Source organism: Maniola jurtina, chromosome 10 (assembly GCF_905333055.1).
Source record: "Maniola jurtina chromosome 10, ilManJurt1.1, whole genome shotgun sequence".
Classification (NCBI taxonomy): domain Eukaryota; kingdom Metazoa; phylum Arthropoda; class Insecta; order Lepidoptera; family Nymphalidae; genus Maniola; species Maniola jurtina.
This window is the reverse complement of record NC_060038.1, coordinates 4,276,431-4,295,206: the sequence shown is the minus strand read 5'-3', so window position 1 is coordinate 4,295,206 and position 18,776 is coordinate 4,276,431. Positions and strand designations below refer to the sequence as shown.

The 18,776-nt window shown below is 37.0% G+C and overlaps 1 protein-coding gene across 11 annotated transcripts in view; it reads right to left on the bottom strand.

The window, feature by feature from the left end:
* Positions 1-13,920: 13,920 nt before the first annotated feature.
* The window catches only part of LOC123868992 (angiotensin-converting enzyme-like), a 112,802-nt gene continuing 107,946 nt past the window's right edge, over positions 13,921-18,776 (bottom strand). For all 11 annotated transcript variants that reach the window (XM_045911706.1, XM_045911712.1, XM_045911704.1 and 8 more), the window contains 6 exons: positions 18,125-18,222; positions 17,380-17,668; positions 16,627-16,783; positions 15,834-16,010; positions 15,501-15,614; positions 13,921-15,418 (listed from right to left, as the gene is read on the bottom strand). In XM_045911706.1, the coding sequence (XP_045767662.1) occupies positions 14,860-15,418; positions 15,501-15,614; positions 15,834-16,010; positions 16,627-16,783; positions 17,380-17,668; positions 18,125-18,222 (1,394 nt within the window). In that variant the 3' untranslated portion in view covers positions 13,921-14,859. The remainder of the gene's footprint in view (positions 15,419-15,500; positions 15,615-15,833; positions 16,011-16,626; positions 16,784-17,379; positions 17,669-18,124; positions 18,223-18,776) is intronic.

Sequence of the window (18,776 nt, the reverse complement as noted above, 5' to 3'; positions counted from 1 at the left end):
CACTGCATCTTATCCGAATCCGTGAAAATACGGATACTTATAAAAATCTCGGACCGAATTCGGATCTTTGGCATATACCTAAGTGTACTTTTGTACAAAAAGTATTACGGCTACTTCGGATCGAATATTTCTTCCGAATCGACGGCTCGGATGACGGACAGAAATCGGATGTCGGAAGTCGGATCTAGTGCGTAAACTACCTACTATACAAGTAGTTCTAGGACTACTTCTGAAAGTATTTTCATGGATTCGGATCGGATGTACTACGTAACCGCTCGGCTTATTGTCTTTATAACAATTTCTTTAGCCAAATCATTTATATAATTTTTTTTTATTAATGCAATGCTAATAACTAGAAAAAATGTGTCTATATTTCTAGCAAACTCGATAGCTCGAAAGAAAATGAAAGATTTCGCCACGCTGTCGAATTGTCGATGAAGCGTGGCAGAGATTTTTAATCAAATACCTTATTAGTAAGCATTTAACCCTTAGTACAAGAAAATCACGAAAAAATCTCATTTTTTGGAATTTCAGAATATTTTATTGAGGTCAGAGTAATTAGAAGTAAGGTAGGTATGTCCTATTTTCCAGACTCAGAACTATAAAAGTTCAACACTTGTACAGATAACTTGTCGCCTCCAGGGATACAAATCTAATTTTCTTTATTATCTCTTGTACAGAGTTTTCTAAAGTCGGGTATTATTACACATAAACTTTTTATGAGCAAGCCACATGTGATAAACGTGGCTTAGCACGTGAGCACGAGACGTGCCTTGGTTAAAGAGTTAAACTGATTTGGAGTAATGGCTGCACCAAAGGAGAGGGTAGAGTTTTGACGTTATCATTCGCAGCAAAATTTGACGTCGGACGTGACCTGTAACCTTATTCCACGTATACTAAATTACCAAGTAGTAGGTCCTATCTGTTTGTTTCTAAAGTTCTATTAACCTGGGAAGAAAATTCAAGTATTATTAGGACTATCAAAGCTTTGAATATTTAAGCACTATTGTCGTATTTCTTTTTGTGCCATATTTCTTCATTGTAGTATGTATTTCTCCTACTGAAAACTTTTAAAGAAAGTTGAAAAAACTTGCCAAGTGCGGGTCAGACTCGCGGACCTATAGTTCTGTACCCAGGTATTTTTCCGGTATTTTGCACGATAAATCAAAATTATTACGCGTAAGAAATAAATAAAAATTTGCTTTAGAATCATATGATACCCTACTTGGTATAGTTATCATACTTTGAAAATTGTAAATATTAATTATTTGTTCATGAACACATTTTTTTTGTGATGTAACTACAAATTCACGGTTTTCGTATTGTGTTTAGTTAATTTTTTAATTTTTCTTCCTTTAGTTACTTGTGCTTATGTATTTGTTTTGTAGGTCTTATGACCTACTTATAACCTGCCTGCCAAATTTCATGATTCTCGGTCAACGGGAAGTACCCTATAGGTTTTCTTGACAGACACGACAGACGGACAGACAGACAGATACAGACAACAAAGTGATCCTTTAAGGATTGCGTATTTCTATAAGGGGAAAACTGATGCTGGAAGGGCGTTTCATATCCTATCCTAGCGGTTCTAATAAGAAACTAAGAGGCAAATCGTTTCCTACCTCTGTATGTAATATCCATACTCTGTGCCTATACACGTGACTACACGTACCTAATCCAAGCAAGCTTTCAGTCTCGTAAAATGAAAGCTTTCTTCGGATTGTACGAGTTAATCCTTATTTATTGCGGTATTACTTTATGGTATTGATCGTTTCGAATGGATAAAATAAATCCGTTAAATACTGGATACTTTTGCGTAAGTGTATAGGTCTTTAATAAAAACTAAAAAAAATTATAACACCCCCGACAAGTGAAGGTTACTAGTAACTAGAAAAGAGCTGATAACTTTCAAACGGCTGTACCGATTTTGTTGGATTATAGCTAAGAACACTCTCAATCAAGCCACCTTTTAAACAAAAATTGATTTTGGTTTTGTTTGTTTTTTTTAAAATCGGTTCATTAGTTTAGGAGCTACGATGCCACAGACAGATACACAGATACACACGTCAAACTTATAACACCCCTCTTTTTGGGTCGGGGCTTAAAAATAATCTATCTCTGTCACTCCAAAAAATTCACGAACATAATATTACACCCCGTGACTTGTAAGTACAACAAACAGGTACTGCTCCACAAACCATTTTTTTTTAAAAGAACAATAGCCATGCTAATCATGACTAATTCTCCCCTTTCCCCTCCAATTAAGCGTAAAGCTTGTGCCAGGAGTGGGTACGACAATAGTGCAACGTGTGGGGTTTGAACCGCCGACTTTTCGGAAGTTAGTCCGCTCCTCAACCGTTGAGCTATCGAGGCATTCGTGAACACGTTCACATTATGATCTTATGACGTTGTATGCGCGGTTTGTCCGGATCAGACTTTATGTAATGTGAGATGTGTGAGCTTGTAGCATAATGAATATATTCATGTCGACGACAGCTTGAAAGGCGTGGGTAACCGCAGTAAAATGTTACCCTTGAACGGTTCTCGAAGATATTGGGACATACTGCGGATATAAGATTACACATTAAGTCAAAATGTGTATGCTCAGGCAGGCTGGCTGGTGTGTTCTATGCTAACGACGATTTTATATATTTTCAGGTAAACACTGAACTCTTATTAGACTAAGTATAACTTTGCTGTAAGTCTGTTTCTCTGTCTGTCTCGGAGGTAACAAGCTGAAATTTTTATCGAGTAGGTTCAAGGTTTGTTTGTAGTACACTCCATACAAACGTAGTTTCTCTGTCTTTTGTATACTAAGCAATCAAACTCGAATGAAATTTTGTGGATACGTTCTATGAATGTGTCAATGGTTTGCCAAATTTCCGTTAAAAGGTATAGTTTGAAACTTACACGGGCTCAAAGATTGACATAGAAATCTTTAAACAACTTTAAATGGTTAATAGCCAAACTATGTTTGTATGGACAGAGCGCTGAAAAGGAATTTTCTACTTAGGTGTACCTAAATTTGGGTAAGAATTCTTTTATCAAAACTACAGTAAGTAAGATGCAACATTTTATTTGTTCTTAAATAAAATTGAGCCATTAGTCATAACAACTGGTTCAATTATTTGAAACGAAGACAGTCGTGGGAGTAACTATAAATATCTGAGGTTCGTTAAGAAAGAAATGTTACGCTTAATTCAGCTTCTTTCACCGATAAAATATGAATTTCTTATAAAAGTCCTTTTCACGGAGAATCTAATACAAGGCAGCGTGCGGCGAATAAAAATGTATACCGTAATTTACTCTTAGCTCCTCCTCTTTAAAGGCACTCTCAAGTATTAAACCCTGGTCAAACGAAACGCGCAACTACAGCGTCGCTATCAAGGGTTCCGTACCCGAAGGTTGTGAACGGAATCCTATTACTAAGCCTTAACTGTCCGTCCGTCCGTCTGCTAATCTCTCAGCGAACTACTCATGAACCGTAAATAGGCAGAGAGCTGAAATTCTCACAGAGTATGCATTTCTATTGCCACTGTAAAAACAAATCAATAATAATTATTGATCTTATTCAGTTTAATGAACAGTTTCTGTTACATCAAATCGATCTCCTCGATTGATTGATTGATTTTTATTGGATGTCATATAATGACTCTCGAGTCTCGTTACGATTTGTCATCCAACCGTCAATTGATGAAAAATCGATTCTTTTATCGTCCGATATCTGTCAATCAGTTAAAGCTACCGCACCAACTGATAGTTGATAAACAAAGGATTGTGTGAAAGATTTCGCTTTTATGTGAGGGATTGTATGAAAAGGCACTGCTGCTATGACGTGTCGTTTTATATAGACACCCGTGAAGTGTGATGTCTTGTCGTGCTGCAGCCGCCAAGCGTTGTGTACGACCAGATCTTTAATCCACACTCAATCACAAGAAAGGCTTAATTCTAAGCACGTTTTTATTTGGAACTGGTTCAAATAAACAGGCCGAGTCTTTATGTATGAAATAGTTACTGCTATTGGTAAATACCAACCTACTCTCCTAGCTTGGGACAATAGGTACTCACAGTTTCTGATAAGAAATTGTCTTCTACACTACAGGCACTAAATTATTTATTAACTTGCTGTTTCTATTCTAACTAACCACCTTCACCGATATTTATCAATTTTTTCTCGGTAGGTAATAAAATAAAACAAGTGTAAATTATAAATTTATATCACCCCCGACAAGTGAAGGTTACAGTAATAACTGGAAAAGAGCTGATAACTTTCAAACGGCTGAACCGATTTTCTTGGATTATAGCTAAGAACACTCTCGATCAAGCCACCTTTCAAACAAAAAAACTAAATTAAAATCGGTTCATTAGTTTAGGAGCTTCGATGCCACAGACAGATACACAGATACACACGTCAAACTTATAACACCCCTTTTTTTGGTTAGAAGGGATTAAAAAAATAACGTCAATAACTCAAAACAGACTAGAGCGGGTAGTGCATTCACTGTATACTAGTACTAGTATAAAATATGGCATCAGTATATTACCGCAAACAGGAGTAAGCGGCGGGGAAGGATATCTCTCGGAACGCAACAATGCATCATGCCGGCATGTAGGAATGGATTTACTTTACTGTTTGTATGAAGATGCTGAGGAAATTTTGTTCCAAGATAAATGACCGTATGCTATGGCCAATACTTAATATAGGTCAAGAATTTTGCGATCCGAATATAGAAGAAATAGTACGTACAGACAAACGAGACGTCTCGGCTTTGTACGCCGAAGTACCTACCTACAGATTTTAGTTGGAATTTTTTTAATGATATTTTTAGTTATTGTGAGCTTATCAGTTTTGAAGACAGAATTACACGGATTTTTTTCTAGATCCATTTGAGATAAATTTTTCCACAAAAAAACGTTTTTACATTGTAAAAAGCAGTGTTATTGCGAGTGTGTCTAGTTCTGCCGATTTTGAAGGGTATAGGTACTTACAGAGATGTTTTGTGGAGAACAAGTTATCCCTGTGCGACTCATTCTCCGAAGACAAACATACCTTGCTTTTCATTCCGGAATGTGAAAGATCTTCCATCAGATGTGATTGTTGTGCTTGCCTATAGTGAATTAAAAAAAAAAAACTCCATGCGAGCAAAGTCTGGGTGTGTCAGCTTGTGTAGCTTTATACAGATAACAGCTAAACTTCGTCCCAAACAACTCCCATTAATTTTCTTAGACCCTTTTCTGTATTATGAGTTATTAATTAACTAATAAATCTCCCAAGGAAATAAGAACTGTGATTTCCTCAAACTAATTATACCTACGGAAGCGGAAAAGCCGCTGAATCTTAAACCACTAATGAATAGGATTACTTAGGCCTTTCAGGATTTCGTGTTATTATCAAGAATTTTGACCATTTCTCTAACGCAGTGGTCTTATCACTACTATCCTTACATATAATTATAAATGCGAAAATGTGTCTGTTTGTTGGTTTATTGGTATGTTGGTTTGTCCTTCAATCACGTCGCACGTAGCAATGGATCAACGTGATTTTTTGCATATGTAAGTTTATAGGTAAAACTAAAGACCTGGAGAGTTGATATGAGCTACTTTTTATTCCGAAAACACAAAGAGTTCCCACGGGTTTTTAAAATCCTAATTCCACGAGGACGAAGTTGCGGGCATCAGATAGTTACTTATATACAGCAGAATGATTCAAAATTTTATAAAATACTTACATAAGTACCATATTTCTACCGAATCAATTACAGAATCGTTACGATTTTCCGCGAATCATTTCCATTTTTCCGGATTGTGTTCTGATAAAGGCATGAAGCCGTAACGACAACGAATGAATGATGCCAGCGCTCAAAAACGACACCCACGTCTTTTCACAGACCTTTTTCACATTATGATTTATTAATCTGAACTCTGAAGCCAATACCCGGATTTATAAAGCATAATATTATCCAATTTCCGTGTAATGAGAATACAGATTTCTGTAAGGGATTTCACGCACTAGTAGTCGAGTCCAAGACTAGGTACTACTGGATGGGTTCAATTATAATATTTTTTTGTTATTGCAGTTTAAATAATAACACTTGCATACTAATCTAAAAGTTGTACAATATACATGCTAAGTTATTAAAATCATTCCTTTTGAGGTACGGACCCCTAAAACCAACACCTCTTACTGCTTAAGCATTCGCCTGAACATAGTTATTTACAGGTCATCAGAACTCAAACACATTTTTTTGTCTGTCTGTTTGCCCAAGGTGATCTTAGAGGTAACTAAATTGATTTTAAGAGGGGGTCTCGCCGTCACTCGCTCCATACAAACGTAGTTCCAATTACATTTGAATACTAAGCAACCAAAGTCCATGAAATTTTGCAGACATATTCTAGAAACTAATATCTATGCCTGTGGTCTTCCAGATTTCTGTTAAAATATTCGGTTTCAAAGTTACGCGGTCTTAAAAATTCACATACAAATCTTTGAGCCCCTGTAATTTTTAAACTACATATTTTTAGAAAAATCTAAAACACCACAGGCACAGATATTAGTTTCTAGAATATGTCTGCAAAAAGAGAATGACCAGCACTCTATGGAGTTTGGGCCACTTACAAATATTTTTGTGTCTCAATGAAAGTTTACATATAATAAAGTTTGATATCCCTACTTTCATATAAAAAAAGAATTTTTAATTTATTCTTCCCAGTTTCTGAGAAAAACAGTTTTATGTAAAAGGTTAGGTTAGGTTTGGTAAGTAGGTTTTATTAGGTAAAGTAAAGTAGGTAGTAGTTTCCACATATCACCAGGACGATTTTAGTGCTGCCTATATGGTGCAAGTACATAGTTATTCCCAATGAATCACTATTTGAAGATGTACAAGGTGCCATTGCATTTACCTATACCTATATTTTTATGATGAAGTTATAGCATATACGGAGCTTAATACGAAGGAAATATAGTTCTCAACTCGACGTACAAGACAACGCGCAACGGTCAACGATATGGGATTAAAATATCTAAATTAGAACCACCCTGAAAACTGCAATCAAAGAGTATGTGAACACTACGACTGCAATTATCGAAATTGACAGAAAGCAAAAACCATAGACCTGCTACTAGCACTTTTCGAGTTGATTCGATTCGATCAAGATGGTTTGTAAAAAAATATCGATTTTTTTAATATTACTATGAAAATAATAGTCTTTAATCGATTATAACTCGACCACCACCGATTTTGATCATCGATTTCGTAAAATAACATCACTATGGTATGTTTACCGATAAAAATGGAGACTGGATTTCTGTATAGTAACAATTGAAGCACTTTTAAAATGAGGAAAAAATCTCGGGATAGTCAGCACTTTATTTTTTATGCCAAACTGAATTATAAAATAAAACATAAATTATGAAAATAATTATCTTCTGACACAAGCGTGGCCCGTGTATGATCATTCTCCTTTCATGGACTTTGGCTGCTTAAGATTCAAATGAAATTGGAACTACGATTGTATGGAGTAAGTGACGGAAAGAGCCCTGTTAAAGTTGTTTTTGATATTTTGAAATCGTTTAAAACCGCAAACCCGCAAAGAAATCCCGGGTAAACGATAGTTTGAACTACAACTTGCGGGCCGAACGTCATGGAAATATAAATTATCCCGGCCTTGTCAGATGACCGCAGTCCGCAAAGCTTTGTCGGGAACATTCCCAAGACTGCGAGGGTCGCCGGTCGTACAAATACGGAAACACTTAACTAAACCCATAAAGACTTCCATGACTTTTGGTTAGTTAGGTACTTCTGATTTATGTACGATCACTAAAGCCATGAATGCTCTGATTTTCGAGGTTACGGCTATCCTATCATATCTGCCTTTTTAGGTTTCCATAATAAATCAAGGGACCTTAGTTTCGTCCAGTTCGTCTGTCTATATTTCGTTGTGTCACAGCCATTTTCAAAATAAACTATAACAACTCTATCTAAGGTTGAAATTTAGTACAGTTCCATTCTATCCATCAGCTTGTATGCGTCCACAGCTGGACAAGGCCTTCCCAAAGCGTGCCATCAAACACGGTCCACTGCTTTCCTCATCCACCCGCTCCCCGCCACCTTCTTAAGAACATCGATCCAGTGGGCTGGAGGTTGAACACAGATACAGAAACATATTACCGCTTTGTTAACGCTACACCTAGTTTGAAAAGCACATTTTGGTGTCCCAAGGTGTTAGAATAGCGACTCGCACCGGAAAACGCAGTATCGGAAAACCGCTACTAGGTGGATAGAAGACATCACACGAGTTATCGGGAGCCACCGCGCTGGATGGTGGCGGCGCAAGACCGTGGCGTGTGGAAGTCCCTACAAAAGACCTATCTTCAACAGTGGACGCCTATCGGTTGATAATGATGATGATGATAACATTCAGAGGCAAACTTCATAAAATTCAATATTCAAATTATTTTTATTCTATTAAACTTTTACAAGTACTTTTGAATCGTCAAAAGCTACTACCACTGGTTCAAAATGCCTTTTCTACATTTATCTTCAAAATTGTAGCACACAAGAAAAAGAGAAAAGTGAGAAAATGGTAAGCACCTATGTTTATCTGAATTTTGCAGGTGGGTTATGTCAAAGGACTTGTATCTAAAATTACCAACCCTTTATAAAAGATTTCAGTCACGGTCGTAGTGTACCCTAAAACACAGCACATCCTTGAGTTACGAGCCAGACGTCAGAAAGACAATAAAATAAATTAGCCAGATCATGTCTGCTGACTCGTAATTTAGGTAAGTACTCCAGAGACCACAGAAAACTATATTAAAATAAAACATAGAAATGGTATCAATACGATGTGATGTAGTATTTTTATTGTCTTTAATAGGCGATTTTAATTTTTAAGCTTTTCACTCATCACTAGAGTAATATTATACATACGAAAGACATGTATTTAAAATAAGATAAGATTGATTTATTTGGCCCAATAACAAATATAACATAAACACAACAAGATATTATTGACTTTTTTGTTGGTTTGTCCTTCAATGCCACAAAGGATATCGACGTGAATTGTTATGAAATTGTTAGAAACCTGGAGTGACACATAATCGCTAATTTTGATCCCTGGAAATCGAAGAGCTCAACCGTAGTATTTTACAAAGTTAGATCCACGCGAACGAAATTGTGGGCGTCTAGCAGGCAGTCTCTAGCATCCAAAGTAACATCATACAAATACGTCTGTTTTTTTATAACTGATGTCGTACTAAACACCTGCGTGGCGAAAAGTTCGGGGTCCTTTACCACTTCTATATTTTATTCTGAATTCTGGGCCAGAGACTCAGATTGTCAATTAAAACACTATGCCGCAGTTCACGACAGTTAGGGAACTCTTGATAAAACGTCGAGGCTTCGACGCCAAATGTTACCTACATTTACGTTAGGTAGCCTAAGAACCGCCTATTTTTTTTTTTGGTTTCACGTCACCCATAGCCTAATATTTGACATATCATCGCTTCAGGATCTAACCGAGAGTTGCCTTCTCCCTCACACACACTGAAATCCCAAAGCTAATCCGAAAGGTCAGCCGTAAGTCCGAATCCCAGCTATTGGAGTCACACGTCATCTCAGTCAGTGTTGTTTAGCTCAAGTTTTTCGCTCTAGGTTTGGATGAGCAAAAGAAGAGGGGCAAAAGTTGTATACCAACTTTCTGCTCATCTTATTGTACTACCACTACAGTCTAGCTGATTCTGTAAAAGCATAGACAAAGTAAAAGAAGCACCCCTCATACATTTCTATTGCAACCACTCGTAGGTACTACATTTCAATTTGCTTTGTTGCTTACTTAACCACAAGAAGTGGCTGCGGGCTTTAAGATTACATTATATTCTAAAGAAAGCACTCCGAAAGCTCTTATTTGATTGTATAACGAGAGTACCTTTGCATAAATGCAATTTAATATTTTTGAAAGGTATACAAACTTTTAAAAAGTTTAATTTACTTTAGTATCTATACGGGTACTTTAGAAATGACAATCCCGTACTCACTGGTTTGCAAAAGTTATAGCTACACAATCCTTATCGTACTTACCTACATATTTTTTTAAACTTTTTTAGGGTTCCGTACCTCAAAAGGAAAAACGGAACCCTTCGAACGGGACGGATCACTTTGTTGTCTGTCTGTCTGTCTGTCTGTCCGTCCGTCCGTCCGTCCGTCCGTCCGTCCGTCCGTCGTGTCTGTCAAGAAACCTATAGGATACTTCTCGTTGACCTAGAATCATGAAATTTGGCAGGTAGGTAGGTCTTACAGCACAAGCACAGGAATAAATCTGAAAACCGCGAATTTGTGGTTACCTACATCTAAAAAAAAAAAATTAAAATGTGTCTCAATTTTCAAAGTAAGATAACTATACCAAGTGGGGGCTTTACGTAGGTATACATTCTAAAACAGATTTTTATTTATTTTTATGTATGATAGTTTTTGATTTATCGTGCAAAATGTTGGAAAAAATACCCGAATACGGAACCTCAGTGCGCGAGTCTGACTCGCACTTGGCCGGTTTTTTTATTTAGGTAATAGAAGGTGCTCGCAATTTCGTCGTAGTCAGCAATTGTCGTCTACAGCTAATATCTGCTACTTCATCCGCATGGGACTTTCCGAGATAAAAAGTAACCTATGTCACTCTCCAGCCATTTAACCATATCCATGCAAAATCCGTTCCGTTACTCCGCTGGCTGGGGCGTTATTGAAGGACATACAAACAAACAACCACACTTTCACATTTGTAATAGTTGTGGGTAGTGACTAGTGATACTAATAGGTATTATAATGTAGCCTGTCTGTTATCTATTCACGTACCATCCGCTTCTGACGTCGCACAGAGAGAGCTTACGTCCCGGAGAAGGACATGAGCTACTTTATATCTCGGAAAAATCAAAGAGTTCACGTAAGATACCTATTAAAAAAATCTAAATCTACATTTATGAAACTGCCAGCATCATTTAATATTATGAAAGCGAAACTGTCTGTCTGTGTAAAGAAAACAAGAGTTTTCTCTGTACTTTATCAATTTTCCCTTAGGTGGACGAAGTCGTGGGCAAATATGAATAATACGTTATTTCCCTTAATATTTCAGCGAATTTAGATCGACACGATTGCGGAGAAAAAATCCATCCTGGGAAAAAAATATTTGGGTTAATTAAAACGATCGCTGAATTTCAAAAGGCCCGATAAAAAGCTGAATATAAACCGAGATGGATATAAAAAGTATTAATTACATCGGAGAATCGGTCGAAAAGCGTAATGGGTAATTTTGATTTAAAACCGGTACAGTAAGGGTGCATGTCCACTAAAGGAAATGGAATAGAGCTGTGTTGAGCAGGGGGCCTACCGCCGTAGTTTGACAGCTATATAATAGTGTGCCAATTGCAACCACCTTTGATTGGCTGTCACTCTTTTAGTGTTGTCAGTGTTGTGCCGCTTGCACAATATCGCTAGATCTGTCCCTGGACTTATACTAACATTTTAACAGGTAATATGACCTTTGGAGCTGACAAACACCGAAAGCGCCTCAAAATAAATGAAGATCAATCTTAAAGGTATCAAAAGACGCGCAAACAAAAACATGAAAATGATTTATGAGGTCGCTTTTCATCCTTAAAGGCGTTATCACACTGGCGACTTGCAAGCGCGTTCATCTTGAAGCGTATATACTTGATAACAAGCTCTCCAAAACAGCGTCCTTACAACTAACAATTAATAAACTAATTTTAGAATATTATGATCCTTTATAGCTTAAGACGAAATAAATAAAGTGATGGAAGATATACCTATATTAAATTAACAACTTAAAACATTAGTTCTACTAATGTTTTAATACTACTTAGTTAAAAATATTATTATTATTATTATGCATCGGTGAGAAAAAGATGCAAATAACTAAAATTCACTTAAAATTGTAAGATTCAATAATTATAGCAGGATTTTCTTTTCTCAGGATGAACGCAATTCATACAGGCAACGTACAACAGAAATAGAATACTTTTGAATTCATAGAGTGCTTCTTGCTCGAAGGACGTTTGCGAATCGCCAGTGTGATAAGACCCTAAGACATTAACCTACTTTGAAACAACAAATAAGTCGCGAATAATAAATAGAATAACTTTCTGGAATCTGATACCGATATCATTTAATTTGTATAATTTAACTTAGTAATGGATAAATGGAAACTTTGTAATACCGGGGTGCATGGATCAATTTGGGAGATTTTTCCTGAATTGTTTTACTTTTATTTAGAATTATTTTTTCATTAAAAATAGCGAGCAAATGAGCAGGCGGGTCACCTGGTGTTAAGTGATTATTAAAAGCCGCCCAAGAACATTTGCAGCACCAGAGGTACCGCCGATGCGTTGCCGGTCTTTCAGAAATTTGTTGGTCCGCCCCTTAATTGTACAATAATTACGGTAAACTTTACTAGGGTGCAACGCTTACAGACGCACATTCAAATGGTCTAGATTCAAACGTAGCGTTATTCAAGGGGTGGATCAATAAAGCCATGAAACCCGGCAACGTGTTGACGGTTTTTCTGGTGTTACAAACCAACTAGAACACGTTTTGACACTGCTGATTCTCACCCACATATAGGTGCATTTCCACTGAAGCGGAGTGCAGAGTTTTTAGATGACGTGATAGTTTTGGCACGTCATTTCTCAATAATCTGATTAGTCGGAAACGTCTCCGCTAAACTCCGCTTCAGTGGAAACGCACCCTGAACGTGCATTAGCCAACCCGGCATGGCGCGCCTCTTCCCGTGGCCACTCGCCACGCCACCTCTATACTTACTTATCGCCATTCGCCAAACCTCGACTCCACTCGCCATCATTCAGCGATCTGCGCTTGTCCTAAGCTTGTTATGACATTCACATAGTTTCTAATTGAGTATGCTGCGTAAGCCCTATTGGCCACTATTGCGTCACCGGGTAGGGTGGCAAGCGCGGAGCTACGCCTGGAGGTGAGCCCCAGGGCTCGAAGAAATAATAAGAGAGATCGGAGCGGCAACGTTTTCCTAAGGGTGCCTCCTGTAAGGCTTGGACCATTGGTTAGAGTGACATTGGGATGAAAGGATTAGTTGGACTTGGTTGATTCATGATAAGTCCGTACGTCTTCGAGACCGTGGCGTGAGTCCACGTCCGGGTGATATTAGAAATCGGGGACCTCGTCTTCTAGAAGATGCTGTAAAGAGGTTGTACTGTGTTGCCCTACGGATGTATTGTCAGTCAGTAGTCTACTGACAGTTCATGGTAGTACGATTTGGATGCAATCATTTCGATAGGTATAAAACAAAAATAAAATGAGTCCATATTCATATTCACAGAAAACAATATTATTATAATAATATGCATAATTATTATTATTGTTAAATGTAATTATTTTGAATTAATTAATTCATTTGCTCAATGAAAAATAATGTTGCGGTAAAACTCAAGCATATTATTGTTTTCCAACATATGTACATTTCCACATTTTCATTACGACACGACGCACAATATTTTGCTATGTAAAATGTAAAGGTTTTATTAACGTAACCCATATTTATAAATAACTAGATGTAGCCCGAGACTTTATCCGCGCGGATATAAGTTTTTTAACAATCCAAAAAAGCCTGTGTTAATTCTGGTATGAGCTAAGGAGTAAGAAACATCCAAATTTACACATTTATAATATTAGAGAACTTATGATTTAACCCAGTTCTAACTTGGCGCGAGGCTTCGACCGTGAATATCTCAATCAGCAAAAGACGTGCCATCGCGTCATTAAGTGGAGAAGGTCACTGAACGATGGAAGTCCAACGCTTTCAGAATCCCTGCGTTTGGCTTAGGTAAAGAACGAACCACGCTTCAAATAATTATATTTTGGAAATGAAACAACTAAGGATTTCTTTAAAACATTTATTTTTTACTCCTTTTATCAAATTCTGAGACAAATTCAATTATTCCATGCTTACTAACGAGAGTTAGTAATCTAACAAATTTAATAATTAAAATGCATCAATAGTAAGGGAGGAGTCCACACTGAGCGCGGCAGCCTGGCGAAGCATTGCTTTGTACGACCGAGCGAGGCTGTGATGAGTGTGATGTGAATGTGATTCGGCCTTGCTTTGCCAAAGCCTTGCGGAGCTGTCCTACTCAGTGTGGACACTACTAATAAGAAAAACAATATTATCAAATACCTGGGTTGTTCTAATTCTTTAAAATAAATAATCTAGTTAATACAATAAAAATGTTAGTAAGTAAATAAATAAAGATCACATAAAAAGATAATGGTTTGGTCTTTGAGAGCAGAGTAAATAGAGATTTATAAAATTACCTTATTTAATTACAAATTTGATCGTTTCCTTTAATATAATATTTCTTTACTTATACGAAATTGAAACGCTTAAGGCACGGCGAAATTACATCTAACTAGAATTTACACCTATCGTACACAATTGGTAACCATCATTAAACTTACTATATTTTTTCAAATTGTGATATGTACAAAAATATTTTTTTCATCTTCACTATCTAAGAATATTTTTACAGTTGCAAGAGAAACAAACGCACAAACACACATAGAATAGAACTAAAGACAAACATAAATGCAACAGTTGAAACGGAATCTATAAAAGATACAGCACCATAGAGTAAGAATAAATAATCCACTTTTACACCAATTAATCTAAACCAACTTAAGCACATTAAAATCATAACATAAAACATTTAACCATCAACACGTTTGTACTCTACACTCCTCATAAATCGTATTGGCACAAATTCACTAGTGTCCTGAACAAATTGTATCGGCTCCAACTTTAGAACCGATATTCTTCAAATCAGGCGGTCTGTCTTCTTCTTTGTTTTTCTAGTTGTTTTCTGTGACTTTGTCGCTTCCTAGCAATTATTGCTACTAATATTACGACGACTGCGAGCGCAACGGCAACTCCAATCCACCAGTAAACATTGTATGAAGCTTCTTTGGGATTTTGAGCATCACTTTGGTCCCCGGCTGCCACCGGATTCTTTATTTCTAAGACACCCACAGTTGACGTTTCATATTTAGAGTTGGAATCTTCATCGGTCTCTATAATGTTATCAAGGATATCATCGTGAGTTTTCAAAGGAGAAACATCTTTCTTTTCATTTCCATCTTCGGATTTTGGTAGGCTGGTTTCCTCGGGAATTTCATTTTCTTGTAAATCAACTTCAGGAGGAGGTTCGTTGTAATCCTCGACAGCGTGATCGCTTGCTGGATCTAATTGGTTATCCAAATATTCGTCTAACAGTCTAAAGTAATCCGTGAGTGCATTGTATTCTAGTCCATTTTCGCGTTTCACTAATAGATCACTGATCATTTCAGGCCATGAGACGCTAAAACCCTGCATCATGACATCACTGAAAAAAGAGAGAAATATAATATTTCAGATAACTATAATTACATTAAATTGATAACTTTTCTATTAAGGTATTTACTCACATTAGACGTTGATTATTTTGGAAAACGTGTGTGATCAAATCCAAATCATCCGATATGAGCTCTTCAGCAAATGATTGATAGATTTGGTACTTCAATATAAGACCTAAGAATTTCCTGAAAATAAAGTAACATTTACATTAACATTATGTTGAAATAACATTAACATAATTTTGAACATAGAAGAATATTTCATGAAGTTTTGCCCAAGTTTTGGTCTATGTGTTTTTTTTTTTGAAATTTAAGAACTCGTAAGAATTCTCTATTTTTACGGGTTAAAAGTAAACACACATTCACATTTGTACGAAAATTATACTCGTAGGTGCTCATCCTTACCCGATATATGGCTTGTTAAACAAAACATATGGATCTCCAAGAATGTCTGAGCTTGAGGGTTCTATTTGAGAAAAGTTTCTCCTGAACTCACTCCAACTGTCTTCTACTTTTGACAAAGGAATTTGACCCATCAGGACTTTTAGTCTCCATTCATCTACTGCCAAATAATAGTTTAATCTGAAAGGAAAAAAAATGAAGATTATTATGAAAAGAGAAACAAACAGAACTATTTGTTTTTTATTTGACGACCTCTTCATTTCATTAGTGTAAGCTATGGCTCCCGGGTTTGGTCAATTTGGGGACTTAAAATTCTGAATTGTCTTCATAAACGACATCTAATAAAGAGCAGTTGAGGCTAGTTGACACTCTACCAGAAAAGCCACTTTACAATCGAGAAAGCTGGGACACACCAAACGCGTAAGTAGCACGTAAGCATAGACGTAGCGCGTACCATGACGTTGTAATGTATGGAACTGTTTGAGATATGGCATACCGCTTGCGTGACGTGAACGTTCGCGTAGACGTAATGCGTGCTGTCATGTCTATGGATTCACGCGCGTCACTACGCGCGTAGTCACGTGTACGTGCTTGGTGTGAATCGGCTCTTAAGGTTTCAGTTCGACAATACTGCGTCGTAATTGATTAGGTATTTACCATAAAACTACAACCCCGTCTGGGCTGCGTACAGACAAATTATCAGTATCATCAGGTTGGACCGCAGGCAACCACTACTTAGATTAGCGATTTTGAAAAAAAAAAACTAATAGTATACTAGTAAATAGTGGTTACTTACTTGGGCAAATCTCTCAATGCAATGATAAGCTGTAAGACCAGACGGTGATGGTTACTATTATAATTAAATCTTTCCAGAGGATATAGTCCTGCCCGATCAAGCGTATGAGGATCCAGCGATAGAAGCGATACAAAACCTGGCACCGCTTCATAAATAGCTGTGAAAAAAAAATCTGACATTAACACTGAAATTCATAGTCAAGAAAGGGGCTTTTTTAGGGGACCATTCTGACGACATGTGTCATTATTCAACCCTCATGCATTGCTATGTTGAATAAATACAAGTCTCGTCTGAATGGTCTCCTATAAAACCTTTTTCTTGACTATGAATTCCAATGAAAGACTACTTACAAAAGGTGGTCTTCTTGATTCGCGTTTGATATGAAATAAGGCGTCGTTGCACGCGACGCGATTGTCGCTTAATAATCCATACTAATATTATAAATGTGAAAGTGTGTCTGTCTGTCTGCTAGCTTTTCAGGGTCCGACAGTTTACCGATTTTAATGAAATATAGTACAGAGTTAGCTTACATCCCGGGGAAGGACATAGGCTACTTTTTATCCCGGAAAACGGGGGCTAATCAAAGAGTTCCCACGGGATTCTTAAAGGCCCATCCATTTAACCGATTTATATAAAATTCGGTACAGAGGTAGCTTGCATCCTGGAAAATCAAAGAGTTCCCACGGGATTAAAAAAAACTTAATCCACGCGGACGAAGTCGCGGGCATCATCTAGTAATTAATTGACTAATACCTGAATATCGTGGAGCTTCTCTCAAAATATAAGTGTTATTGCTGTGTAAAGCCGTTGTTATTTTGAATCTAATCTTGGTGGCTGTCTCGTGTGCGTCCATGTAATTCTGAATGCTGACATCTTTGCACGATATGAATCTCAGTTTATTGGGTTGGCACCAGTCTACTATAGTTGGAGGGCAAGTGCCGTTGAAGGCTGATTCTGTTAGGATATCGTTGGGGACTTCACCTAGATTTAACTGCCTGAGTAAACTGTTTGCTTCTCTGTATGCATTTAAGCCTCCTATATCCTGAAAAGATGAAAACTATTTGTGGTGAAAACATTTTTTATGTTCGACAACTTCTCTGGGGTAGTGGCTTCGTAAATAGGAGGGCCTTCTAGGCCATTTTAATATAGTCAGTAGGAGGTTCGGTCTTGACCAATCACAAATCTTTCTACTCGCACATTCGTACCCCAAGTGAACTAGTGTTCGGATAAACCATTCATAAAGTAAAGAAACTTATTAGGGGTAGAGGCTGAGTTTGATAAAACTGACATACAAGCAAAAGTTTAATTCGCTATAATCCGTAAAAACAGACTTTACATGGCACAACTTGCACTTCCCCCTACGAAAGAAGCAGGAAAAGCAATTAATCCATTCCATCAACACGCAACACCACACAAATGTTCTAGAACACACTCAATGTACGTGTTGTTTTATAATTATGTTGTCTTATCCCATATTAAACAATATTGAGCATCATACCTTGAGTTGAATATTGGCGTGGACCTTTTGATATATATCTGGATATTTAGGTAGTAAACTCTCGATTAGATTAGACCAGTCATCCCCCGTGAGAGATCCTGTGGAATTAAATTTTCACGTAGAATCGATTCCTTTGTTAGACTGGATCCTAAGAGCCGCACGTACAATGGTTTTATTGTGGAATAAAACTTGGAAATAGGAAGCGATAATAATTGAATTATTTTACAGGTCGTAAAATTGTGTATAGATAGATTCCTATTGCCTACCGTATTTCCTTAGCAACTTTTTTAGAAGTATTAACGTTTATTTTGTGAAAATCTCTTATCAAAATGACCTGAATTTCATTTTACCCATTTTCCAATGGGAAAGTTTTCTTGCATAGAGTTGCTAAGTGTGATAAGATGTAAACTTTGAACGAGTTCATTTGTTCAAGGATTTACCCTAACTTTTTCACATATCTAGAAATGAAACATCTTCAATAATATTACATAACAAATCAACTGAAAAAGATTTAAGACAGTGCGGAATTTACATAGAAGTGGCTAAGGCTCATACACTTCCTTCCATAGGCCTAGTAAGGCCTTATTTATATCACACTTCAACCACCAATGGAACAACCATTGAAGGGTACCTACTGACAATGCTGTTGCTA